Below are 27,775 nucleotides of genomic sequence, written 5' to 3' on the forward strand. Positions count from 1 at the left end.
ATAATTGTAAGAACATAAAATATTTGGACGGTTTAGTTTTAATGTAAAATAGTGGTTTTGTTTTTATGGGTAAATTCACTGATTCTGCGCTGGCAATAGAGCCTTGCTTAAGGGGAGTAGGAGTAGGAGTCAGGGCTGCAATATTAACCATGATCCTCTGACCTTTCTCCTTTTGGTAGCTCAAGATTGGTGAATTTATCCTTTGTGGCTTAGGGTTACTGTTACTGTGGTAAAGCTGTTGGTTCATGTTTGAGCAGTGTTGTTCATGTTTGTTTGATTGTACAAGTCTGTGAGCTGTAAACAAAATTGTAACTCTGGAAGACGGGAATTTACTTGAACTTGGGGTAGTGTACTGGTTTAAGGAGAATTCTTGCCATTGAATGCTGCAGTTATAGTTCAGGTACCAGTCTCCGATTGGTCAACTGGCAGACCCAAATTACTGCGTCCGCTGCATCTCGCTCTGCGTTCAGTAGTATTGACGTTCTGGACCTCTGTGCTTGTATACATGCAGAGTTCCAGTCCATGGGCAACCAATTATAATGTTATAAGAGTGGACAGGAGCCGTGCTTCTCGTAGCACTAAAAATCATGTTAAAAATTCAGGTTATAGAATTCCCTAGTGAGTCTTGTAGACTACATGGGTACTTTTAATATGCAGCTTTTGTGCCAGGTTGCAATTTATATCACACCCAAAGTGGTGTGAGGCCATCTATTAGAGATGGTAGCTGTTGCATTAGTGTGCTTGGGAGTGCAATCATTTACCTAATTCCTGAGGTAATACTGAAACTTTATGTTTACATGCATCCATATTTACTGCACTCAGTCTAAAAACGGTGTAAATAACTTTAGCCTAAGTTTATCTGCATTCCTGGACTGGCTCGAGTAGTTCTTGGCCACCTGCGGTAAACTTGTGCTGCAGTAGAAATTACAGGCCTGATTTTATAAGTGCACATTCCCAGCGGGAAGCCGCACACACAATGGCAGTCTGCGTGGATAAAATCAGACCCTGTATCTATTGCGGCGGTATCTTTTGCATCGATAATTTAATTTTTAATTGGTACTTTGTAGGGAGAGATTTGATTGAATCCATAACCTCTAAATTTATTTCCCCTCTAGTCCCACATTAATCTTGCCAAACGGAGTGCTTCACTTGATAGCTATACATACACATCCTCAAGGAAGGAGCTGAGGCTAACTTTGCCCTCCCATTACTGCCACCACCAGTACTACCACAGCCAGGGGTGCTGTGGTCATTCGCGCTGCAACTATGACGGAGAATAGCTAACGCGACACAGACTGAAGCAGGAATCCTTGTGGTTTGTTATGGTGCATTTATCACTAAGACAACAAGGGAGATGCTCGTTAATGGGAGCGTAAGAGGTTACCCACTGGGAGCGCAGCGATTAGCACCCTGACCGAAAATTCATTAGAGGCTCACCGGGGGCGCAAACCAGTAGCGCCTGGCTGCTGACGATCGCTCCGATCATGACTTATTTCTGGTGTAACGCCCTCGTATGCACCCGGTCAGAAAATTAGTTGCGGCCATCTCATTTAGCGGCCGCCAAGAGCAACGTCTGGAAAAACAGTTGTTAACTGGAGGCTACTTAAAGGGATGGTGAAGCGCTTCCGTCGGAGGTCACAGTCAGTGCAACGTTCACACACAGCACGGTGGTGAGCCTCCGAGTTTGCAGTGGCAGTCAGAAATAAGAGGTCAGTTTAAGAAAAAGTGGTTTTGAAAACTTTAATAGGTGCATTACTATGTCGCGCCTTTTAGATTCGGCTTTTCCCAGGATCTGAATCGGAGTTCGGCGCATGCGCAATGACTCGGTTAAATTTAGCGCCGGCATTTTCGTTAGCGTCCCCCCAGCTCTGGTGTGCAATGGCTGACTGTCAGCCTTCGACCGATTCTGACAAATTTCTGGGTGGAGGACACAAACGTTTTCAAGGTGCTAAAATTATCACTCCGCCAGGGTTACCGCCCCAAATGAGGCACGATCGAATTTCTCCCCCGAAGAGTCTGCAAAGGTATATAGGTAGACTAAGTGAGTGGGCAGTAACGTGGCAGATGGAGTATAATGTAGTGAAATGTGAGGTTATTTACTTCAGTAGGAATATTAGAAAAACACACTATTTTTTAAATGGTGAGAAACTTTTAAATGTTGGTGTTCAGAGAGATTTGGGTATCCTCCTGCAAGAAAGACAGAAAGCTAGCATGCAGGTACAGCAAGCAATAAGAAAGGCAAATTGCATATTAGCCTTTATTGCAAGGGGGTTGGAGTATAAGAGTAAGGAAGTCTTGGTGAGGCCATACCTGGAGTACAGTGCGCAGTTTTGGTCTTATCTAAGGAAGGATATATTTGTCTTGGAGGCGGTGCAACAAAGATTCACTAGATTTGATTCCTGGGATGAGGGGGCTGTCCTATGATGAGAGATTGCATAAAATGGGACTATACTCTTTGGAGTTCAGAAGAATGAGAGGTGATTGCATTGAAACATCCAAGATTCGAAAGGGGATTGACGGTGGATGCTGAGAGGCTGTTTCCCCTCGATGGAGTGTCTAGAACTAGGGGGCACAGTCTCAGGATAAGGGGTAGGTCATTTAAGACTGAAATGAGGAGGAATTATTTCACTGAGGGTTGTGAATCTTTGGAATTCTCTGCCCCAGAGGGCTGTGGATACTGAGCCTTTGAGTATATTCGAGGCTGTTATAGATAGATTTTTGGACTGTAGGGGAATCGAGGGGTATGGAGATTGGGTGGGAAAGTGGAGTTGAGGTCAATGATCAGCCATAATCTTATTGAATGGCAGAGCCAGGTCAAAGGGTTGTATGGCCTACTCCTGCTCCTAATTCTTATGTTCTTAAAACTTGGATTCATGTGATTTTCCAATAATTGTAACTTGCTCTCAATGAAATCTTCTGCTGCAACTCCTGCTGCTGAACACCACTGTTGTGTGTGCCTAGTGTGGATATAATTGTAGTAATCTTTTCTTTCCTGTGAAGTTCCAAACTGCACGGTAGTAACACCCTGTTTGTCATTCAGGTCTGGCGGACGGCGCTGAGCACTTTGAATCCAAACCCAGTAGATAGCTGTTCTCTCTGGCTCGATTATGCCTTTGTGGCAGCACTCCCGTCCAAAGTTAGCCGCCACAACAGCCCATCTTCAGCTCCCTTTCTCACACGACTGATTCGCAACTGTTTGTCTGGAAGAGCTAACCAGTGTATTGTGGTGAGTGATCAACTCGGCTCTTGTTCATTTACACCCTGATCCAATGTATGTATGTTCTTCCTGATTTTTCTTTGCAGCCATTTTTGTTGCCAGAATTCCAATTTTAAGTTGGACTGGATTTTCGACTTGTTGCTACCTCTGTTTTTGTCCCGGAGGGGCGACAGTGGCAGTGGTAAGCTCTTCCGGGCGGGCGGGGTTTTCGGGGCCGGTTTCAACGGGACACGGAGCATTACCACCGGTGAGCCGGTGTACAATACCCCTGGTTGCGACACCGGCTCAATTTTTGGCTCCTGCCCGATCAGTAGAGTGCCGTGCTGGGACCGCCTGTGAAAGCGGGTGGTCCAACCTGTCGCGGCTGCAGTGAGGTAAGTGATGTTGACCTCGGGTAAGTGTGATTGTTTTTTTTTTGCCGATCTATGTTGTGGTGGCGTGAGTTATTTATTGGGAATGTTTTTATTTTCAAGTTTTATTTTCTCCCCTGGCCTCTCATGGAGCACTCCGAGACCGGCTGTTTAGCTCGGGATTTTCGCTTGCTCAGCCAGCCTAATGCCCTGAGAGATATGTGCAACACCTCTCTTAGCGTTCCGCCTCACACTCGGGGCCCAGCTGCCGAATTTTGCAGACTTGAGGCGCAAACTGTTCCCGGGCATAAACTTTACCGCCCCAAAATGAACAAAGCTGAAAACCCAGCCCAATATCTTTTATGGCAAATGATCAACTATCAATTCAATGCACCTCTGTCACTGACTTCTTTCCTAATAGTTCTGTCACTTTCAAAAACTGTAGGAATTGACAAGGAAAGTAAGTTATCAAAGCTTTGTAAAAATGATTTATTCAAGTTGATTTACGGAAACATTTCAATAATTGGTGCTCAAGACTATCCAAAGTCAACCGAGTTGGCTGAATAGATGAGACAGGTTTAAATATCTGCTGGAGGATCAATACTCTTGAGCAACTTCTTTGTCTCTAGATATATTCTCATCTGATGTACTATTGTGAGAAAAGTCTATCTGAAAAACTTGTCCATTGAGTTAGATTTCTGCTTCCTACATTATTTGAAGGTGTTCTCTGTGGCCCATTTGTATTGCAGTTTTTCTGTTCCATTCGTGCAAAAACTAGTTAAACTGAGAATTGATGTTGTTGAGCTGACAATGCGGATGCCGTCGTCTGGAACTTCTTGCTTTCCTGATTGGAGAGCAGTGTGGAGATGGTATTCCAATTTTGGTCTTCTGCCTCCACATTGCTCTGGGTGCCTGGAATATAACTTACTGATGGAATGTCTAATTGGAATATCTGTTGAGTTGAGTTTATTATCCAACATTGGTATTTTTTCAGATTCTATACCTGTGACAGTTTGTGAAATAAAATTCAGTGCCTGCTTCCATTTAATTTTTAAAAACACTAGGATTTCCTGAAGAGACCAAATGTACTTGAACATTGTGGGTAAGGGATTAATGTGCTGCTTCTGGTAGAAAATAAGCTTATAGTATCTGCAGCTATGGTCTGCCCTAGGACACAAAAGAAAAGCCACAAGATTAATCCCTGAAATTAGAGGACTTGGTTGTGGGAATGAATGAGTAAGATTGGGAGTTTCAGCCCGGCAAAGGGAACTCTTGGAGGTATGTAGTAAATGGTAGATAAAAGATAAATCTAACACTAAAATTAAATCATGCCAGTAGGAGTGGCACAAGTTCAAATGAACAAAAGACAAATTTAGGCCTGATATCAGTAAGATCTTTCGCAACGAATTATCATCAATCCGTGGACTTTGAATGTAGGTTAGTGGAGGCAAAATTCCTGTAAACTTTTTTAAAAAAAACAGCTAGACGAGAGCCTGTTTAGTTTTAGGATCGACTGACTTTCCTCTTCCTTTAAGTTAAACAATTTATATATTTATTGAAAAGCTGCATGACTGAAGTAAAACTATCTGACAGTGCATCCCCTTATCAAAACCCCCCCAGTTAAAATTAATATTGCCAGAGTTTCATTTTTATTTTGCAAGTCATAAGGGGTATGGAGAGTAAGCAGGAAAGGGTACTGAGGGAATGATCAGCCATGATCTTATTGAATGGTGGTGCAGGCTCGAAGGGCCAAATGGTCTACTCCTGCATCTATTTTCTATGTTTAACAGAAATATCAACTTGTCACTCAACACGATATCTGGAAAATTTACAACTTGGCAAATACAATAGGCAAACGCAACCCAACAGAGACTAGTAAATTGGATAGTAATCTCTGACACAAACCATCAGGGAAAACTAGTCACTTAAAACTGTAAGCAGCAGTTTTTTTTAAATTGCAAAGGTAACTAGCAAGATTGGAAGGAGTCTCATCACATGACCCAATATAAAGGCTGACGGATTGTTAACTTCACTGAGCAACTTCTCTGCTGTATGTGCTCTATTGGAGAAGAACAGCAATACTTTTATTTGCAGGAAACACTGGTTTGGATGTGCTTACTAAATTATGTGTGCATTTATTTAAAAAAAAATTCTTCTTGTGTTAACTTTTATTTCAGCTCGTCTGTGAATCCGCAGAGGTTTTTGCCTCAGCATGTGCACTAACCAGGGCATTTCCTCTGTTCACTCGACGCACTGGATTGCCCGAACAAGGAGAAAAGCTCACTGTTACCGTAGAGTTTATTCTGGTGGGGGAAAACACTGACCCGCTTACTGAATCTACACTTGCAGTAAGTAATAGCACAACGATGAGAGAATCTGAGGATATATCTAGTTGTTGATTTATATTTGGTTGTTTTTGTTGTCTCCTAACTTGATATAGTTTGCTTACATTGCTATTGGGCTGCACTTGGCTTGTAGGTACTTGGTAATGATTTTGGCTGATGAAGCAGTCTGGTACTAATGCAGTATGTAGCTTTCAATCTTCCCAAATGACTAAAGATTGAATTGCAAGATCTTGAATGAGACCTTTTACGTTGCTGTACTAACTGTAAAGCAAGTGCTCTACTCACAACTCCTACACGGCAAACAAGCCCCAGGTGGGCAGAGGAAACGTTTCGAGGACACCCTTGAAGCCTCCGTGATTAAGTGCAACATCACCACCGGCACCTGGGAATCCCTGGCCCAAGACCGCCCAAAGTGGAGGAAGAGCATCCAGGAGGGCGCTGAGCACCTCGCGTCTCGTCGCCGAGAGCATGCAGAAACCAAGCGCAGGCATTGGAAGGAGCATGCAGCAAACCAGGCTCCCCACCCACCCTTTCCTTCAACCACTGTCTGAGCCCACCTGTGACAGAGACTGTAATTCCCATATTGGACTGTACAGCCACCTGACAACTCACTTTTAGAGTGATGATGATGAACCGTTTTGGTAGGTCACCAAAATCATAGAAACATAGCATCATAGAAATGACAGCACAGGAGAAGGTGATCTGACCTATTACACCTCTGCTAACACCAGCTCTGTGGGAATGATTCTCTTTGCCCGTCCACTGATAATAGTGAGTTAATGCCCCCTTATAGTAATAATCTGCAAACAATGGAAACAAACTTTCATTATGTACGCCCTGAGAATATTTCAGAATTTTGAAAACATCTTGGATTCTCCCCTTATCCTTCTCTGTTCCAGTGGGGGGAGGGGGAGGGGGAAGGGGAAGGGAAGACCCAATTTATTTTTGTTAAGCCTTTCTTCATAAACATAGCCTCTCATTCCTGGTATTATTCTAGTGGATCTTTGCTGTGCCTTCCAGATCTCTAATATCTTTCCTATAAAGCAGTATCCAAAACTGCATGCAATGTTCCCGTAATGGTCTTAACGAATGCCTTGTACAAAAATCAACATCACTGCTTTGTTTTTATATTCACTGCCCCTATGTATAAAAACCCCAAAATCCATTTGCCTTTTTTAAAAAAAGGCCTTTTTAAAAAAAAAAAAGACCTTTTCTGCCTAAACCCCATCTTTATAGCAGGACTCCTATATTTGTTCTACACTTTTCTTGCCATTTAGGGCATATTTCCTTTTATAGTTCTTTACCTCAGTGGGCGATGTCACTTACAAAGCTATGCTGCTGGGACTCAATAGGATTTTTACATCAGTGCAGACTTGTAAAACAAGTTTGCACACAGTGGTTGTAAGAGTAATTTACCATTATTGACTTGTTTATCCTCTTTGTCTCTTATCCTGCTTTGCCACCTTTGAAGTCCTTTAGCACAAATCCTATTTCCAAAGACTTGGAAAGTTATGGTTAGTGCCTTTTTGCTGTTGTTTCTAATTTCCTTTAGTGTTCTGGAATGCATGCCATTTTGGGCCTAGTGATTTTACTGCTTTTTATCATATGAACTTTTTTTATAGTGCCTTTTTGAATAGTTCCCTCCGGTGGCTCTCTCACATCTTCCTCCGATATTCCTGTAGTCCTAGTTTCACCTTGCTCTGTTAAAACAAATACTAAATATTTTATTAATCATCTCTGACGTTCCCACACTACGAAGTATCAGACAGTCCTTTTCATCGTTGTGGTCCCACCCAGGCTTTGATTGTATTTTACTTAGTATGTGCTTATCTATTTTACTTTATGTAGACCATCAGGCTTTTTTCGTACGCCCTTTAAAATAATCAAACACTTACTGAATCATCACCATGGAACTGCAACATGGCCTCTAATTAACCCCCCCACCCCCAAACAGTGACTGCAGCAGTTTTTGTATTAAAAGCATAAAATACCAAACTTTTGATCGTAACTTTTGCTGAGCTATATAAAGCCTGTTTATCAAGAGTTTAGTGGATTTCTTTTTCTGCATTTATTAGAATCATAGAAATTCACAGCACGGAAGGAGGCCATTTCGGCCCACTGTGCCGGCTGACCCAGTCTAATCCCACTTTCCAGCTCTGGGCCCATAGCCCTGTAGGTTATGGTACTTTAAGTGCACATCCAAGTATCTTTTAAATGTGGCGAGGGTTCCTGCCTCTACCACTCTTTCAGGCAGTGAGTTCCAGACTTCCACCACCCTCTGGGTGAAGAAATTTCCCCTCCTATCTCCTCTGTACCTCTCCCCAATTACTTTAAATCTATGCCCCCCTGGTTGCTGATCCCTCTGCCAAGGGAAACGGGTCCTTCCTAGAAGGAACAATAATTTGTATACAACAGCCTTTCGCTTCATATCGCATCTTAAATGTTCAGAATAGTTGCTCTCTGGTGCTATAATATAAATCAGCGTTTTAACCTGAGCAGCCCCTTATCGTAAAAGTTGAGAATTTGAGGATTTCATTTTGTTCTTTAAAGAAAAGCTAACTATTTGAGCTGTAATAACACTGATAGAATAATCCCATTTAGGGTACAGGCACTGATTGGTCCACGAGATTTCCAGTACATACCATTATCTTTCCATAGTGCCTGTCAAGTGCTGCTGAAGGCATCCGACTAGCTGCTCGTATTGTGGATACACCATGCAATGAGATGAATACAGATGACTTCCTTGCGGTGAGCATGTTTGATTCTTTAGGTAATATAGACAGCTACATAAACTGATCCAGCTCATTTTCTTTTCCTGTATTTCCACTTAATGTCACCAGCCAAATCAGTCACTATAAATTTCCTTTCATAGCTGTTTTGCCAATGATGGATAACATACTGTGAATTATATGAGTGTGTACCAATTTCGAACATACTATTCATAAAACTATGATCCAGATCTTCTGATCTACCTAAATTTGTTGTCCTTAAAAGTGCTTTTGCCACAGTGTTCAGCTTTAACCAATTTCAGGAGAGCAATGCTATAATGACCTCCCTCCCCTATTCATACTATTCAATGCTACAGCAGACTATGGAGAGACATCTTCCAGTGTGCATGCTTGGACATCATGATTTGCTGATTCAGACAGTTTTATATCTTAGATTTATATATGAAACTGTGTGGAAATAAAACCTCCCCCTGTGAATATGCTGCAACATAATGAGCATATTGGCTGAGTCCATCATTTTTTTTTTTAAGGAGCTCTACGGTACTCTAGCATGATAATGAAATGCTGTAGTCCACATTTACCTGAATCATGTGCTGTTTTAATTTTATTACTACAGGGAAGTGGATCAGTTGTTAATTCAGCTGAGTAATGAATATTTTGGGTTTTAAAAATGACGTCAGATTGGCTCCTGATTTTACTTAGTACTGTAATCACATCCAAAACCCCACACCATTCTTCAAATTAAAATTCTTGTGGGGACTTCTTTTTCCTTGAGAGATTTATTTAAGATTTTACTTTTCCTTCCTACTAGGAAATTAAACTTGTTGGATCCGAGCTGGGAATCATTCCCACCATTATCCGTGGAGAGGAACTTGATCACAAGGGGTTTGGAGGTAATGTCTATTATAGACTAAATTATGCTTTTAGAAGATCAACATTATGGTATTGTTAAAGCTAGAAGATAAAAGTTGTACAGCCAGATGTAGCTAAAACCAGGATTGGCCTTGTAGACAAATGGCCTTCTCCAAAACTTCCTTTTTTTTGAAAAAAAAACTGTAAGAGGCTGCAAATAACAGGAAACATAAATCTTAATGAGCAGAAAATCATCTGTGATTTCCTGCCAGCTGCTCCCTGCAACCATTACTCTGAGCTAGATGCATAGGTGTGTGAAATCAGCCCTCAAAGGAATACAGAGAAATTTGGATAGATTGAGGAACTGGGCTGACAACTGAAAGATGTTATTTGATGTGAACAAGTTTCAAGGTGCTGAGGCTGGAGAAGTGAAATAAGCAGTAGGATTTTAAGATGACTGATAGTAGGATTCAACACAGGAAGGGATCCTGAGGTTATTGGTGGACAGCTTGTTAAAGCCATTAGCACAGTAAGCAACATCAAGATGGCTCCATGCTCCTAGCCAGTGTGGGTCAGCGATAGGGCTTGCAACATTGTAGCTTTGATGCTTTGATTTTTCAATCCATGGTCCCTGCTTGTGCTGCTCTTCGTGGAAGTACAGGAATGCAGAATTATGCCTATTACTGAGTGTGCAGCCAGGGGTTGCCAGGGAGTAACAATTCACATTACTGGAGTGGGAACATTGTGATTGTTAACAGGTACAGAGAAGAACATCTAAACTAATGCTGGGGATTAGGGATCCGAGCTAAGAGGAGAGAATAAGGAAGTGGAGAGTGTTTACCTTGAATGAGAGAAGACTTTGGGAAGAGCTTATTGAAATTTTCAGGATTTGAAGGGAGATAGGTAACAGTCCTAGTCCTGATAAATTGTTTGACATAATCACAAACTCTGACTGGGGGAATGCATTTAAGCTTGGAATAGGAAAGGTGAACGGTCAGCTTAGATTTAGCTCCTTCACACACACGATGTTGAATTTGTGGACTGGACTGCCTCGGGAGACAGTAGAGATGGCTAGTATTGCTAAATTCAAGAACAGCTGAATTTCTTTTTGGCAAACAATAAATAAGACATAGAGTATAGGCCTGTATTTTTTTTAAACTTTGGGACCGGCCAAATGAACCACCACAACCTTTTCCAGTCCTGCACATTTTCTATGTTCAACTTACCACATAAAATAAACTTTTAAAATATTCTATATCTTGTCCCAGTGAATTCTTTCCATGCCAGTATACCCATTGCCAGGATGAAGTATTTTTTGCAGAAATGTTCCATAACCTTATATAACCTTGGGATTAGATCGTTTTGCTGAGGTGTAAAATTAACCTGTTTAGGTTTCAGTTTTATTTCTTGAATAAGACTTGACTATGTAGCCAAATTGTGCAGTATTCAAGCGTAAACTGAGATCTTGACTGAGAAGTTCCTTGGACTTAAACTCTCATTGTAATTGGACCTTTTTAATATCTGAGAGATAATTTCTCTTCCATTGACAATCCATTTGATTTGCATTTATTTGGCTGTTCAGGTATCTATGGAGTTGGAAAAGCTGCAGTGAACCCACCTGCTCTTGCAATACTTAGTCATACACCCGAGGATGCTACACAAACGATAGCCTGGGTCGGCAAGGGGATTGTTTATGACACTGGTGGTCTCAGCATCAAATCAAAGGTGAAGCAACTCTCCTGTTCATCTGTTCTTGTCTTTGTAGATGACTCTCTCACTAGACCTAATTTAGAATGAACAAACCTGATCCAATTGTTAAATGTAATGTTTTCTTTTATAAGTTAAAAGTTAGATATGCAAATGAGATAAAATCTACAAAATATTTTGTTCCCCCGTACATTTAGAGGAGACAAATGTACCTGAAGATGTAACCTGATATAGTAACAGGGGTTTTCAATTATAGTTTTTGGTGCAATGCCAATTGGCATTATCCTTAAATATATTTCAAAATATAGCTAGTATATATTTGTTGCATATGTGTCAATTCTTTAGTTTACTGTGAATTCTTAAGGAATGTCTGTTTCAGTGTGAACAATTTATGTTTGGTATTATGTTAACCAATACCTCTGTAAAAATAAGGATCCTTTACTTACTGATTGACTGACACAAAACTACAATGTGCAAAGTACATATTCGGGTATAGTCAATCTCCATAGTTTACTAGTTTCGTCTGCTGATAAATTCACAACGTCCTACTAATGACACCATGGCACTGTAAAATGATTTCTCAATTAGAAGCTCCAGATTAAGACTATATTAATTTTGATGGGCTTAATCTGACCTCTCAAGGCTATAGTCCAAAACGCTACCTGCATCTGTGTAGTTGAAGATTAGTACAGTATGATTAGTACAGTGAAAAGCTCAATAACCAGGACAGGTAAAAAGAAATCTGTCCTCTACTCTGGCCAGATGGTAAAAAAAAAAACACCATTAAAAGTTGTAACTTATTTTACATCTTTGTAACTAACTATTGGGTTTTGCCTGTACATGTAAGCATGAGAGTTGAATTGGTCTCATTTTGTAGACGTACATGCCAGGGATGAAGAGGGATTGTGGAGGTGCTGCTGCTGTCCTTGGAGCCTTCCGAGCCGCTGTGAAACAGGTGAGTATCTACCTTTTCTGTTTCTGGCAGTAAGGAATCCCAGAAATTGCATCAAATGAGGGTTTTTTTCCCCCTAATTTTTGTTTTGTGAAACTTGTTCCAGATTAGTTCTACTTTCTTCCTTTGTCCTTCTTTCCTGATTTTGCCTCTTGCTGGGGACAGCCTAATGAGCACAGGCCAGCATCTCATCACTGACCTCAGTGACTTTAGACAGCAAATGTCAAAAGACTTCACATTGCAATAGTCCTGATCATGGTGCAAATTATACACGCCTTCAACCCACCCATCTCCCAGTCACACAGTCCCCTTAAAAATATATATATTTTCGGCCAATTTAGCAAAATAAAACTCTCAAAGTCCTCTTTGGCCCCAAGAACAATCAAGCAAGATCCAGGAGACCGATATCACCTGTCCCAGTTAACCCAGCTGTTTTCTATAACTCTAGAATTTTTCCATTCGCCAGAACTTGTTCAGCTCCCTTTTGAAGTCCTGCAGAGTATCCACACTCACCGCACATATGGCAACCTATTCCATAGGTTGATGACTGAAATAAAGAGGGAAAAAGTCTTCGGCCAATTGAGAAAAATTAGACAGAGTTGGGACCCCTTCATATGTTAAGGACTTCAATCAAATTTTCCTGATGTCTGCTTTTTCCAGAGTGAAAAGCCTCAATTCTTGAGCCTATCCCGATAACCATAGCTCCGTAAATTAGGTATCAATTAAGTGGCCCTCCTCTGGACCTATTTGAGGGCCTATATCTCCTGCCATGTGAGGGGACCTGAATTGGTTAAATCCAAGGAGGAGGCATATAAATTAGCCAGAAAAAGTAGCAAACCTGAGGACTGGGAGAAATTTAGAATTCAGCAGAGGAGGACAAAGGGTTCAATTAAGAAGGGGAAAATAGAGTACAAGAGGAAGCTTGCCGGGACCATAAAAACTGACTGCAAAAGCTTCTCTAGTTATGTGAAGAGAAAAAGATTAGTGAAGACAAACGTAGGTCCCTTGCAATCGGATTTGGGTGAATTTATAATGGGGAACGAAGAAATGGCAGACCAATTGAACAAATACTTTGGTTCTGTCTTCACGAAGGAAGACACAAATAACCTTCCGGACTGAGGATCTAGTGAGAAGGAGGAACTGAAGGATATCCTTATTAGGCGGGAAATTGTGTTGGGGAAATTGATGGGATTGAAGGCCGATAAATCCCCGGGGCCTGATAGTCTATATCCCAGAGTACTTAAGGAAGTGGCCCTAGAAATAGTGGATGCATTGGTGATCATTTTCCCACAGTCTATCGACTCTGGATTAGTTCCTATGGACTGGAGGGTAGCTAATGTAACACCACTTTTTAAAAAGGGAGGGAGAGAGAAAACGGTTAATTATTGAGTAATTATGCCATCATTAGTGGGGAAAATGTTGAAATCAATCATTAAGGATGAAATAGCAGCGCATTTGGAAAGCAGTGACAGGATTGGTCCAAGTCAGCATGGATTTATGAAAGGGAAATTATGCTTGACAAATTTTCTGGAATTTTTTGAGGATTTAACTAGTAGAATGGACAAGGGAGAACCAGTGGATGTGATGTATTTGGACTTTCAATAGGCTTTTGACAAGGTCCCACACAAGAGATTGGTGTGCAAAATCGAAGCACATGGTATTGGGGGTAATGTATTGACGTGGATAGAGAACTGGTTGGCAGACAGGAAGCAGAGAGTCGGGATAAACGGGTCCTTTTCAGAATGGCAGGCAGTGACTAGTGGAATGCCGCAGGGCTCAGTGCTGGGACCTCAGCTCTTTACAATATACATTAATTATTTGGATGAAGGAATTGAGTGTAATATCTACAAGTTTGCAGATGACACTAAACTGGGTGGTGGTGTGAGCTGTGAGGAGGACGCTAAGAGGCTGCAGGGTGACTTGGACAGGTTAGGCAAGTGGGCAAATACATGGCAGATGCAGTATAATGTGGATAAATGTGAGGTTATTCACTTTGGGGGCAAAAACACAAAGGCAGAATATTATCTGAATGGCGGCAGATTAGGAAAAGGGGAGGTGCAGCGAGACCTGGGTGCGTGGTTCATCAGTCATTGAAAGTTGGCATGCAGGTACAGCAGGCGGTGAAGAAGGCAAATGGTATGTTGGCCTTCATAGCTAGGGGATTTGAGTATAGGAGCAGGGAAGTCTTACTGCAGTTGTACAGGGCCTTAGTGAGGCCTCACCTGGAATAATGTGTTCAGTTTTAGTCTCCTAATCTGAGGAAGGATGCTCTTGCTATTGAGGGAGTGCAGCCAAGGTTCACCAGACTGATTCCCGGGATGGCATGACTGACATATGAGGAGAGACTGGATCAACTGGGCCTTTATACATTGGAGTTTAGAAGGATATGAGGGGATCTCATAGAAACATATAAGATTCTGACGGGACTGGACAGGTTAGATGCAGGAAGAATGTTCCCGATGTTTGGGAAGTCCAGAACCAGGGGACACAGTCTTAGGATAAGGGGCAGGCTATTTAGGACTGAGATGAGGAGAAACTTCTTCACTCAGAGAGTTGTTAACTTGTGTAATTCCCTGCCGCAGAGAGTCGTTGATGCCAGTTCATTGGATATATTCAAGAGGGAGTTAGATATGGCCCTTACGGCTAAAGGGATATGGAGAGAAAGCAGGAAAGGGGTACTGAAGGAATGATCAGCCATGATCTCATTGAATGGTGTTGCAGGCTCGAAAGGGCCGAATGGTCTACTCCTGCACCTATTTTCTATGTTTCTATGGGCCCAAGTTTCCACACGATAAAAAACGGGCGCCCCTCCGAGCTGGGCGCCCGTTTTTCGCGCCTAAAACGGCGCCTAAAAAAAAAAAATCGCGATTCTGGAGCGTTCTGCAGCTCCTTGTCTGCCTGGCGCGGCGCCCAGGGGGGGCGGAGCCTACACTCGCGCTGATTTTGTAAGTGGGAGGGGGCGGGTACTATTTAAATTAGTTTTTTTCCTGCCGGCAACGCTGCACATGCGCGTTGGAGCGTTCGCGCATGCTCAGTGTGAAAAAAAACATTGGCACTCGGCCATTTTTGTAGTTCTTTGTAGCTGTTTAATTTTTGAAAATTTTTAAAATAAAAGCACATTGCCATCAGCACATCTCACTGCAGCCTTCTCACTGTCTCCTCCCCCCCCCCCCCCCCGCGGGAAGAACGGGCGCCTCCTCTCCCCCATGCGGGAAAGAACGGGCGCCTCCTCTCCCCTCCCCCCCCCCCCCCCCCCCCCCGCGGGAAGAACGGGTGCCTCCTACCCCCCCCGCGGGAAGAACGGGTGCCTCCTCTCCCCTCTTTCCCCTCCCCCCGCGTGCAGAACGGGCGCCCCCCCCACGGGAAGAACGGGCTGCAGAATTCTCCGTGCCTGAAGCACTTTCACACAGGTAGGAAGATGGTTTATTTAATCTTTTCTTTGCTTATAAATGTCTATTCAGGTTGGATTTATTTGTATAATATTTGTAGAAGTATAAATAAGGATTTATTGTAGAATTTAATGAGTTCCCTTCCCCCCCCCCCTCCCCCACCTCGTTCTGGACGCCGAATTTGTATCCTGCGCCTGATTTTTTAATGTGTAGAACAGGTTTTTTCAGTTCTACAAAAATCTTCACTTGCTCCATTCTACTTTAGTTTGGAGTACGTTTTCACTGTGGAAACTTTGAAATCAGGCGTCAGTGGCCGGACACGCCCCCTTTTGAAGAAAAAATTCTGTTCCAAAGTAGAACTGTTCTACCTGACTAGAACTGCAGAAAACTTAAATGTGGAGAATTGCGATTTCTAAGATAGTCCGTTCTCCACCAGTTGCTCCTAAAAATCAGGCGCAAATCATGTGGAAACTTGGGCCCTATGTGTCTGGATCTGTGCACACAATTTGGTCCCTAACTCCTGTGTCATCAGCAAACGTGTGGATTGTTTTCCTCCAGTGTCTTCATCCACATTAATAGACAAAGATGCTTCATTTCTGTTGCAGTTCCTTCTACAACATTAAATACTTAACACATACATTTGTGGAGCGACCACATTAGTGAATTAGCTGCCTCACTAGCTCATTGATTTCTGTCGGTTCCTGCTTGTTTTGTGTTGTGACCTGCTGTAGCACAGCTCCTTATTCCATATGAGTAACACGTCTCTGTAGTTTCAAAGGATTACATGTACATAATATTTAAAAAGCTTTGGCCTGGAATTTATTTCAGGCTGAAATTTATGCCGATCTTCCAGTCGGCGATTTGTGCTATAATTCCTTGAGCATCTCATTAGTATATGCCAGAACATTAAAAAAATTGTTTAAAACAAGTTAACGCTAGTGTAAATAGTTGGACCCTGAGGAAATTGTCAAACCTACACCATATTCCTTCTTTAATTTTCATGCCTAAAAAGAAAGGGACAGTTTGAAGCCATCAAACTATAATTTAGGTTCAGCATGTTTAAGAATATCCAATTGTGGAGGTTGTAAATTTTTTATTGCAAATCATTCTGGTATAAAGATGCTGAAAATACAAGTTGGTGTCAGTGAGGAAACATATTTCAGTCTTGCTCTTTTTCAAGTGGCAGTGGTTTTTAAATACCGCTGGGCAGAGGACCGCCGACGTGCAAGACTCAAAATACTGCTTTCACCAAAAACGGAATTTGTAGCCCAATGGGCCTGAATTTGCGGTCGGATACCTCTGAACCGCAATAAAACTACGAGCCTATCTGATGGCCCTCGATCCACGGAGACTCGCACTCCTGGGCCTCCACACGTTCGCCTGCGTAGAGGCCCACATATCCCAGGAGCGCATGCAGTTCGGAAGCGTCCCTGAGATCATGTGAACCAGCCCAACCAATCAAAGGAGATTCCCATTATGTTTATGGGAAATCAATTCACGTACGGAATCCCTATAAGCTTTATGGGAATCACCAAAAAAATATATGTACATAACACAAATATTTAAAAAAAATTACATGTTTAAAATGAATTATAATGCAATTTAATTAAACATTTAAAACAAAAAATTATTTTTTTGAAAAATTAATTTAAATGTTTAAAAAGAGGCTAAAAATAACCCATAACTAATTTTTTTAAGTTTTTTGTAATTATTTAAACTCTTGTGCTGGTAAAAGAAGGCCCTATACCACCTTTTACCAGGCGTAAGAGTTTCTGTTGGGCAGTATTTGGGCAAATAGCCCACTCTTTGCCAGTAAATGTTCATTTTCCCAGGGATGAAGCTTCTTGACCGATCGCAAGTTCCAGATTTTCGCGCATGCAGCTGTAGGCCCCGGAAAATCCGGGCCAATATAATCAAGAGTTGTTGCATTGACCTGTGGAATGCTACTCACCATATTTTTATCGTCCAAAAATTTTTTGATTAGCTCTGCACTTTGCATTTAGCTCCCTTTCTCTATCATATGGCACATTCACCTCAATTCATATGCCATTATCTTTCCCATAAGTGCCTTTATGTGGCATCTAATTAAGTTGCAGCTCAAAACATCTGTTGCTGATTACTAAACTACAATTAAAGTAGATCCTACTTTAACATTTCTTGTTGATAATCTTCTGTTGTGCTGAAGGGCACTGCTTCAACAATTTCATTTTTCTTTTTAATCAGGGTTTTAAAGAGAACTTGCATGCATTGTTCTGTCTGGCTGAGAATGCAGTTGGAGCCAATGCAACGAGACCAGATGACATTCACCGACTGTACTCTGGAAAGTGAGTTAATGGATGGGCTTGGCTAAATGCATGGTGCCTCAATTTTGTTTCGTTAGCAATATCTTGGCATTGCAATGTGCATCTATTAGTACATTACTGACTCGCTTGAATGTGTCATCAGAATACGGTATTTAAACAAATAAGACTTAAGACCACGTATTGTCATAACTTTTAACTGTTGGGTAAATAGTCGTGAGATTTTATGTTCTCTGTAGCTTTTAGAAGAGGTTATGAAGTTGACTGTAATGCTACTTGTTAATATTTTGGTTACAGATTCAGACTGGTTTATTATTTCAGATATTTGCAATTTAACACCATACTTTTTTTTAATAACCCATGAGTACTTTCCACATCTAATCTTACAAACATTTGCAGATAAATTCCATCACTGAGCAGTTTGCATGAACTAAATAAAGTGAGGCATCAGCAAGATCAGTTTTGATCTTTCACTTACAAAAGCTTCTCTCAATAGAACAGTTGAGGTCAATAACACGGATGCAGAGGGCCGCCTGGTTTTGGCTGATGGGGTGTCCTATGCTTGTAAAGATCTCAAAGCAGATATCATCTTGGATATTGCTACTTTAACTGGTGCTCAGGTAAGTAAACATTTCAATTACTATAGACAAGTCTTTATATATTCTGATCCTATTAAGTTAGCTAATGTTAGTGAGTATAAATTGGTGTTTCAACTGCGAGGTACTAATTATGAACATAAATACACAGCTGTTACATATAAGCGTTTTTCACTCCTAGTTGATTTGTATTTTCTTTTCTAATCCGATTAGCGATAAACAGCAATATCCAAATTCTTATCAAATGGTTTCTTAACCCAACTTTATCAAAGCACTACAATTTTAAAAAAATGTATTCGTTCCCTGAATGTGGACATCGCTGGCGTTCTGGTCCACATGCAGTTTGTGTCGTTATTAAGGCAGTGATGATCCCTAATATACACCGGCTTCCACTTTGTGGATAATGGAATTTTGGTTAATAGTCTATGAACAATAGAGTTACTTAGAATCTGTCAAATTGCTATGCTGCACATCAGGGAGGGAAAATGGGCATGCCCGAGTGTTGCTTATTGTGCAAATCTAACCTGCTGTCAAATAGGAGTTTTGACTAAAAGTGCATTGTTCGCCTCACAAAGCTTAGTTGGTTCTACATACTTAGTTCGAACACAATTCTTTGGTTAGTATCCTCCCTCGTCAATGTGCAATCTCCTTGCGCTGCACACCGTTGCTGACCAAGAAGGCAGACTGGCACCCTATTCCTAATGGTGCTTTGCGGTTGGCCACTGGAGATCTGCAACACCAACCCAAGAGTAAGAATTTTAAGCACTTCCAGCAGCTTTCACTTAACATTTAGAGGATTCTGAGTAGGAACTCTCCTGCCGGTCCTCTTAACACAATGTAGTGGCTCCCAGTGCATGGCCTTGTCCTTTTTGGTTGCAAGCAATTTGTACAGCTGGCGTACAAATAATGGCTTTTCACCAATCCAACTTGTCCTACTTTCAAATCACGGCTCCTGCATGACCATGGATAATTATCTAATTTTCTAATATAGTATTTGATTACTGAATTGGCTCTCATAATATGTTATAGTTGAGCGAAAGAATTTTGTATAATTTTTCTTTTTTAACTAGGGTATTGCTACTGGAAAATACCATGCTGGATTGCTTACCAATAGTGAAGAGTGGGAATGGGCCTGTGTAAAAGCCGGGCAGAACAGCGGCGATCTTGTGCAGCCAATGGTCTACTGTCCTGAACTGCATTTCAGCGAATTTACTTCTGCTGTGGCAGACATGAAAAATTTTGTGGCTGTAAGTTAATAATGGACTAACAAAGCTAACCGATTGCCCACCTCTGGTTGGGACGATTATGTTGTGTCCATTCTTTTAGGTTTGTGTGGCTTCTCTTGAAAATGTAGCTGTCCTATCAGAGAAATTATTACTTCATTGATTTGTCAAGTCAAAGCTAGTAGTTCAAAATGTAACAAAAAACTAAATGGTCAATCTAGTCATCCACACTTTTACTATGCTCAATAAACTGAACAGCTGTTATCCAATTTACAAATTATTAATGTTTGTAACAAGTGAAGGTTTAAAAACAACATCTTTTGTCAAGGTGAGGCATGCTCGAACTGGGAAATTGAACCTTTTCCATTCTGAGCGCCCAATGTTTGCTTCAAGCTCTCGATGGGCATTATGAGGAATAAAGGTCTCCCTAATCTGTCCCAACAATGTTCTTTAGCACTAAGTTCTGACCAGCATCCCATACTACAGCATTGTGATGTTCCCACTTCTCTTGCCGCTCCATCCTTTTGGTATTACTGAATGAGAATGCCAGTTAGGGTCAGCTTACGCTGCAGAGCCGCAGCTGCTGGGAAGTGGACTGACACTGACTGCTCATTTCGGTTAGAACTCTTGCAACCGACTGACAGAAGAAAGGTGGATGCTGAGCAGAAAGTAAAGGGGTTCAGGAGGGGAGACTGAAGGGGTGAAACATGAGTTTTTGGGAAGCTTTTGAGGATGTAATACAGTGGCAGTATTGAGTTCTATAGGTGGATACTGGAGTGGAGCTCAAACAGTAATTCAGTCAAAGGAATGGAGTGGCTGGGCTGGCGCACACAGCTGGAGAAGATTACCCAAATATTGTGTGGTTAGCGTATTGGAGGTTTCAGAATTAGGGTGAGGATCTTGGAGGTGGATCTTTTGAGCAGTGAAGTTGGGTATGGGTAAGATTGCTGGATGCACGGGAATCTGTATAGGGGAATTCTCCAGGCACACATTCTGTATTGCGTTAAGCTTGTGAAGGATGGAAACAAGGAGTCCAGTGAAGAGGACATTTGAAAAATCAGTTCTTAATGTGACTAGTGCTCAGATGATTGGTTCAGCATTGGGGAAAAAATGAATGCAGTGTAAGCTGACAGTGTTCAATTAGAGAAGGCAGTATTGATGATGGATGTGGGTAGAAAGCTATGGTTAAAAGAATGACCCCTGATGCAAGTAAACCTTCAAAAAGATTAAGAATTTAAAATTCAGAGTGAGAAACGGTTATTAGTTTATCATGCTGCTCTTGATCGAGCTGGCACCAGGGCATGCTGGTGAGAGCTGAATAGGATGGCTTCCGTTATATCCATGTTAAAATGTAAGATCATTTGATTTATCTAGGACTCGATGGTGAACAGCCAGCTGGATAGCAAAGCACTAGCCCTACTCCAGTAGTTCCCTACCTAACACAATAGTGAGAGCACCATCAACACAAAAGACTTCAGTTCAAAGAGAATGCTCACCACCACTTTCTCATGACAACCAGGGATGGGAAATAAATATGGCCTTGCTAGCGTCAACTACATCCCAAGAACAAATATAAAAAGGAAAGGAACTGAAAGATTTTATTCCTGGTTGTTTCCATTAAATCCGTCCAGTATTTCTCTTCTGATCCTATTTTGTAGTGACTGTCCTACAGTTAAGTGGCGCCATTTCAAAGGGAATCAAGAGTCAATTACATATTGTTGGACTGACATATAGACTAGGCCAGGCCAGACTCTGGTCCCACAAGGGTATTAGTGAACCAGTTGGGTTTATATGACAGCTTTAATGCTCATTTATTCTGATGTTAACTGATCACAATTACCATAACCACTATATTACCATACCTTTACCTGATATGGGATGAGCCTTGGAATCCTCAAGTAAATGAGTGGGGAAGTAGACATTATGGGCTAGAAATTCCATTTTTGGTCATAGCGGTATTTTTCCACCAAAAATACCACTATGACTCCACTATGATTCCGAGGCCTAACATTCGGGGGAAAAATGCGCCTAGCGGTAAAAATCAGCGTTGCACGAGGATTTGCGATGCAAACTGCGAAATTTCTGCAACTTTTCTCCGAGGTAGATACCGTTGCGAGTTGGGCCTAGGGAGGGGAAAAAACACAACAAAAAAATTCCAAAAAAATGACAAAACATTCACAAGACCCTTTTCTATCGAATCGCCGCAAAAGAATTTAAAAAAAAATGAAAACTTTAACTTATCTTTTTTGCCGGTCTTCATACCTCTGTTCCAAGGGCTGCAACGCAGGTTTTTCCTGGGCTTTCTTTTGGTCCCATCTATGGGTGCACTGTGAGACAAATTTTAGGCGAAACGCTTTTTACAGTCTTGCACGTTGGCGGTCACTTCCCAGCGATACTTAAAAGCTGCCAGCGCAAGACTTCAACGAATTTCACTGATCACCATTTTTCGCCAAAAACCAGGCGCAAGGTTGGGCAATATCCAGCCCTATATATCACTGGGCAACAGAGAATGTTGAAAACATTTCTGCTGAAAAATGAACTCAAAAATTGTGGCGATCGCTGCGGCATTGTATCTGTGAACTAGTTTGTCTTAATGTGCATTTTTATACACACGTTAAATATGTGAACATTCAGAGTTTGCAAGAACATGCTCGTTTACAAGTAAGCTGTACAATTGTTGAAGGCAACCAGCTGAATGGGCTAACCCCAATTTAATACCGTTTCATTGTAGGATCGAGCCAACGCTATGAGTTCATGTGCAGGCTTGTTTATTGAAGCTCATATTGGCTTTGATTGGCCAGGAGTGTGGGTACATATTGACATGGCTTCCCCAGTTCACACTGTAAGTAAGCTTTTCTGTAATAGGTTATCTCTATATGCTTTAGTTGCATGTTATGAATTTTAGCTGCATTCAATTAGCTGTATTTCTTTACCTCAGAATGCATGTTATTAGCATGCTAAACCAATTGTTTAATCAATGGCCTGGAAATTGCAGTTGGAGGCTTGACGCCTCCAAACCAAAAGGTAACTCCATACTTACCTGTTGTCCCAAGAGCTTCGGACTCTTGCAGCCCTGGGCCTGCAGGCCTACGCCTGTGTAAAGGCCCACGCATCCCAGGGTCATGCGGTTCGCAAGGGTCCCTGGAATCACGTGGGCCAGGCCAACCAATGACAAAGGGAGATTCCTATTGTGCTTATAGGAATTCCATTGACGAACAGAGTCCCCATAAGCATAATAGAAATCACCTAATAAATTAAGCTTCACACCACTTCAATAAAAATAAATGATTACAGGTTCCAAATTAATTAACATACTCTTTAATTAAACATTTAAAATAAAAATGTGTTTTTTGTCAAATAAATTGAAACATTTTTAAAAAGGGACTAAATTTAACAAAATTAATTTTAAATGTAAGTGAATGTTTAAATCATTTAATTAAAAAATATATTTTAACCCTTGCGCTGCTCAAAGAAGGCCTTGTGCCTGCTTTTACCAGGCGTAAGGGTTTTGTGGGTATTTGCTGGGCAGTGGTTAGACAAATAGCCCAACTGTGCACCAGAAAAAGTGAATTTATAGCGGATGCAGTGGATCTGTCCAAACGAAACTTGATAGATCGCAAGTTCCAAGTTTTCACAGACCATGTGGAATCCTTGCAGGGCCATTCTGAGGGCTTCCGACAGCACATGTCGGAAGCACCATAAAATCCGGGCCTGTATCTTCAAATGCAACGTGACTGACAATTCTATTTTGCTAATTTAATTTGATTAGTTTATAGTCACAGATGTTTATACAACTATTTCTTACAAGGTGGTGGTCACAGTAAAACTTGTTTCTTCCTGCAACTGCCCCTGTGCTTGTCTTCTATTCTCTAACTTTTTCTACATTCATTTCTTGGTTTCACCTCCATGTGTTATGTTTTACTCTTGGGAGGAGAGAGGGTGATTTAATGATGCCTGGGTCTGGTAAGCATGGGTAACCTAGGACAGCAATATTGGTCTGAGGCGCTGAAGGCCTGGTGTACTCTGGGAGGACCTGGGGAGAACTCGGGGGGGCCCCCCCCACTCCTGCGAGCATTTGGGATGTTTTAATTGAGGAGCAGAGTGGAACGCCAGGCTGCAGGGTAGATGCCGACCAACGCGTATTGACCCGCCTTACACTTGACTTACACTTGATTTTTGGATGAGAATTGTTTTATCAGTTGAGTGTCATTTCAAATCTGCAATACTATTTCAGTCTCAGGGTGTCTGAATAACTTGGGGTTATACTGCAGTTTCACAACATTAAACCACTTGAAGCTTGTTTTTTTTTACAAATGGTTTGATTAATGATAAATTGTTCTAAAGGTTATTTTTAATTGCTCAAGAAAAGGAAATAATGAGAAATTGCGCCTCTCTATGCAATGGATTGTTTCTACATTGTATCTTTTGGTAGCTTCCCTAAAAGGATCCTTCATAAGACTTAGGAGCAGGAGTGGGCCATTCGGCCCTTTGAGCCTGCTCCGCCATTATTAGTAATAACTTTTATTTATATAAGGCCTTTAACTTAGTTAAACGTTCCAAGGCCTTCAATAAGATCACGGCTGACCTTCGACCTCAACTCCACTTTCTGGCTCAATATCCCTTGATTCCCTTAGCGTCCAAAAATATATCCATCTCAGTCTTCAATATACTCAACGTCCACAGCCTTCTGGGGTACAGAATTCCAAAGATTCAGAACACTGAGTGAAGAAAATTCTCCTCCTCCTTCTCAATTCCACTGTAGTTGACTTTTACATTTTCTGTAAAGGGGACAGTGTGTGTAAGAGCAGAGAAACTAACGTTTACACTTTTTTTCCCATCAGGGAGCACGTGCTACAGGCTATGGGGTGGCACTACTCTTAGCATTGTTTGGTCGTGCAACCGATGATGCACTGTTGAACCTCATTTCACCAATTGGTGTTACCTTTGCTGCAGAAGCTGGCAATGCCTTGGAAAATTGCTCCAAAAAGAGACGACTAGTATGAATTCCGCTTGAGGTTGTGTTCATTGTTTGTTGTGTGGAATTGGATGTGGACAATTATGCTTGTGTGTTAGTATTTAGGTTCACACAGCAGTTTTCTTACAACTGCGTCCTTGATGTCGGAGATTTGCCGGACACCTGCCATTTGTAGCTATAAATTAGGTCGCAATCCAAGTTTAAATTTCAAATGGCCCAGTAGGAATCTATGTCACTTTGTCTTTATTACTGTAACTTGTGATTTATCTACTTGCAGAAGAAAAGTGAAATTTTTCACACAACTTAAATATAGTTCTTCAAGCACCTCCTAGGATATTTACAAGTTTTATTTTCTCTTGATTTAAGTTGCTATACACTGACAAAAAGTCCTTGATCATGTTATTGGTGCCTAACTTGCAGGTTGGGTTATACACATGCTTTTCGGCCTATAAACTGGCTGCGGATCACTCCACCTTCACCAGTAGCCCTCCGCAGCCCTGTTCGTTTGCGTGTGTCTCTCCATTCAAGGCCTGTCCTCCTGTGGGATGTTGCCAGAGCTGGTATTCAGTTCTTCCCCTCTTTTGCAAAGAGAGAAGGCTTACTGGGTTGACGGGCTGATCCCAACGTCCTTGGAGCAAATGAATGGGCCATATTAAAGCTAAAGGATTGTCATTGAATCCTGGAATTGTTTTTTTTTTCTGGGGGGGAAATGACTTTCGGCAACTACTCAGGTTTTTAGGCAAACTGCAGTGCTGGCATTCTACTTCCATGTTACTTCAAGCATTTGTGAAGTCTGGAGGAGTACATTTCATATAAAATAATATATAGTCAGCAGAATTTTCTCTTTTTTAAAATCATTTTATTTTATTGTCGACTCTGCAATTGAGTAGCAGTGCCTTCTAGGCTGCTGTGGTAGTTTTGCCAACTGAGTGTGTGCCCCCTTGGGTCCTGGAGCTGCTGCATAGAAAACATTGGGGGTTCAGACCTCTGACTGGGGGGGTCCCCAAGAAATGATTGGACTCCCTAGGAATGCATGGTATCCTGGCGCCCTGTGTGTACAAGATGATTCTCAGGCCAGTCTGAAGTTGTGGTTTTGCTATTTCCTATCTATTGGCATATGGGCGATCCCTATTGAGCACATCGCTGGAGCAGCTGAGCAGGGAAAGATACCCAACTCGAGGCTCTCCATGTGAGCAATGAGATTGACATATTTACAAAAATGTCAGCAAATTCTGGTCAGCGTATTTTCTCTTGGTGCAAAAAAGTACTGTTGTTACACTTGCCTTCCTTTTTTAAAACTACTTCTACCCGGCCTTGCTTTCCCTTTTAAGAATTGCCAGTGTCTTATGAGCCTCACCAAGCTTCGACACAAATGGACTTGACTTGATGCCTTAAATATGCATTCTTTTTGGAAAACAGGCCCGTTTGTGTGTATACCATAGTTGCACGATCACAGGGATTTTGAAGTATCCAATTTGAGCACCATTTATTGAATTGAAAGCCCAGGTCTGAGCTTTGCTAAAGGTTGCAATGGCTTTAATCCCACCATTTCTTGCATGGAGACCCACAGGGATGTTGGTTATATTATTCTGGACTACGATCAGGTTTTTAACTTTTATGAAATGTATGTACTTTAGAAACTACTGCCAGCTTCATTTGCACAGTGGAGTCTATAAAAATTGAGATGAACTGTTTAGAGGTCACATCCATTGCTTACAAGGTGACTCAAACTCTCCTTTTTTTTTGTCTCCCCGTCGCAGACACAAAAAATTTAAATGCTTTTTTAAAAATCAAGTGATCATAGAGCTGCTCTGTTTAAATTTGGAGAATTAACCTTGTCTGATTATGTTAATTCTAGAGTAGCAAAAAGTTGTAATGAGTTTATCAAATTTGTATAATGAATAGTCTTGGCTCTACCTCCCATATACTTATAAAGCAATTTATGTGAAGATTTGTCTTGCCCAAATATAAAGTGATTTTTGTATATTTTTATGCATTTGAAATGATGTACATAAAACAATTTGACACTTTTCACTATTCTCTTGTCTGTTTAATGAATCATTATTGTAAGCCAGTGTTGACCTTGCTTACCTATGCATTTCCTCGGCTTGGTTTTTCTCTGCATTTTGTGAAATTTCACTCACAAAACAAGTCTGAGCCACACTGATTCATTCCTAAAAATGCCAGAGAACCATGTTGATTATTACAAGGGTTGTTAAACCTCTGCCCCAGAAGGCTGTGGATGCTGAGTCTCTGAGTATGTTCAAGGCTGAGATAGATAAATTTTTTTGGAGACTAGGGGAATCAAGGGGACTGGAGATCAGGGCAGGAAAGTGGAGTTGAGGTCGATGATCAGCCATGGTCTTATTGAATGGCGGAACAGGCTTTAACTACCCGGCCTCATTTCCAATGTTCAGGATCAAACTCCCGCCCAAACCCGACAGGAATTGCTGCCTGGCCTGCTGGCAAGATCAGGAATTCGGTGTGGGGGGGGGGGGGGGGGGAGGGCCGCTGCTGCGGACCCATGGGATTGGTCCCCAACAGTTTAGGTAAGTCTCTGAGGAATCCCAATCGGTGGGGCGGTGAAAAAAGTCGAGGGAAAATGAAGGCTCCAGGTTTCCTTAAGGAGCATTGCATTTCACCCTTTTTTTTAGTCCATACTTTGGCATAGGAAGTTATGTCAATGGAAGTATTTCAAGAGCTCAATCACTTGGGAGTTCAGCAGTGTGGGGAACCGCAGTTGTCATTTATATTCGCGTTTTGCGGAGCTGGAAAAGTGATTCACCAATTCTATCCACAACTGCCTGCAATCTTCACCAAAAGAATGGTCTGTGTCCTGTAAACGAGTTTATTCCTCTCGTAGACTGCTTTGTGGTAGACTGGTTTGTGTTGGCATGCAAAAACATTTCTCCTTGGTTGCAGTACAGATACCGTACATATACATTAAGGGCAAAGTTTCAAATGTGAGGTACGGGCCAAAGTACTTTGTTGCCAAATTATGTCCCATTTATCAAATGGGGTTGAACGTTGCTATCCCTCAGCCCAAACATTTGCTAATTTTTAAACTATTCTTTATCTACCAATCCAGATACATCTGGCCTTTGCAACTTTGACCCTATTTCTAATCGCACTCTCCTCCT

General features: G+C 41.5%; 1 protein-coding gene across 1 annotated transcript in view; it reads left to right on the plus strand.

The window, feature by feature from the left end:
• Nucleotides 1–26,604, plus strand: part of LOC139277572 (probable aminopeptidase NPEPL1) — a 31,670-nt gene extending 5,066 nt beyond the window's left edge. The window contains exons 2-12 of the mRNA XM_070896218.1: nucleotides 3,041–3,226; nucleotides 5,745–5,915; nucleotides 8,571–8,660; nucleotides 9,453–9,534; nucleotides 11,076–11,218; nucleotides 12,078–12,155; nucleotides 17,765–17,865; nucleotides 18,338–18,461; nucleotides 19,508–19,684; nucleotides 22,392–22,502; nucleotides 24,502–26,604. Coding sequence (XP_070752319.1) covers nucleotides 3,041–3,226; nucleotides 5,745–5,915; nucleotides 8,571–8,660; nucleotides 9,453–9,534; nucleotides 11,076–11,218; nucleotides 12,078–12,155; nucleotides 17,765–17,865; nucleotides 18,338–18,461; nucleotides 19,508–19,684; nucleotides 22,392–22,502; nucleotides 24,502–24,663 — 1,425 coding nt within the window. The 3' untranslated portion in view covers nucleotides 24,664–26,604. The remainder of the gene's footprint in view (nucleotides 1–3,040; nucleotides 3,227–5,744; nucleotides 5,916–8,570; nucleotides 8,661–9,452; nucleotides 9,535–11,075; nucleotides 11,219–12,077; nucleotides 12,156–17,764; nucleotides 17,866–18,337; nucleotides 18,462–19,507; nucleotides 19,685–22,391; nucleotides 22,503–24,501) is intronic.
• Nucleotides 26,605–27,775: the final 1,171 nt, after the last annotated feature.

This window comes from Pristiophorus japonicus, chromosome 1 (genome assembly GCF_044704955.1).
Source record: "Pristiophorus japonicus isolate sPriJap1 chromosome 1, sPriJap1.hap1, whole genome shotgun sequence".
Classification (NCBI taxonomy): domain Eukaryota; kingdom Metazoa; phylum Chordata; class Chondrichthyes; family Pristiophoridae; genus Pristiophorus; species Pristiophorus japonicus.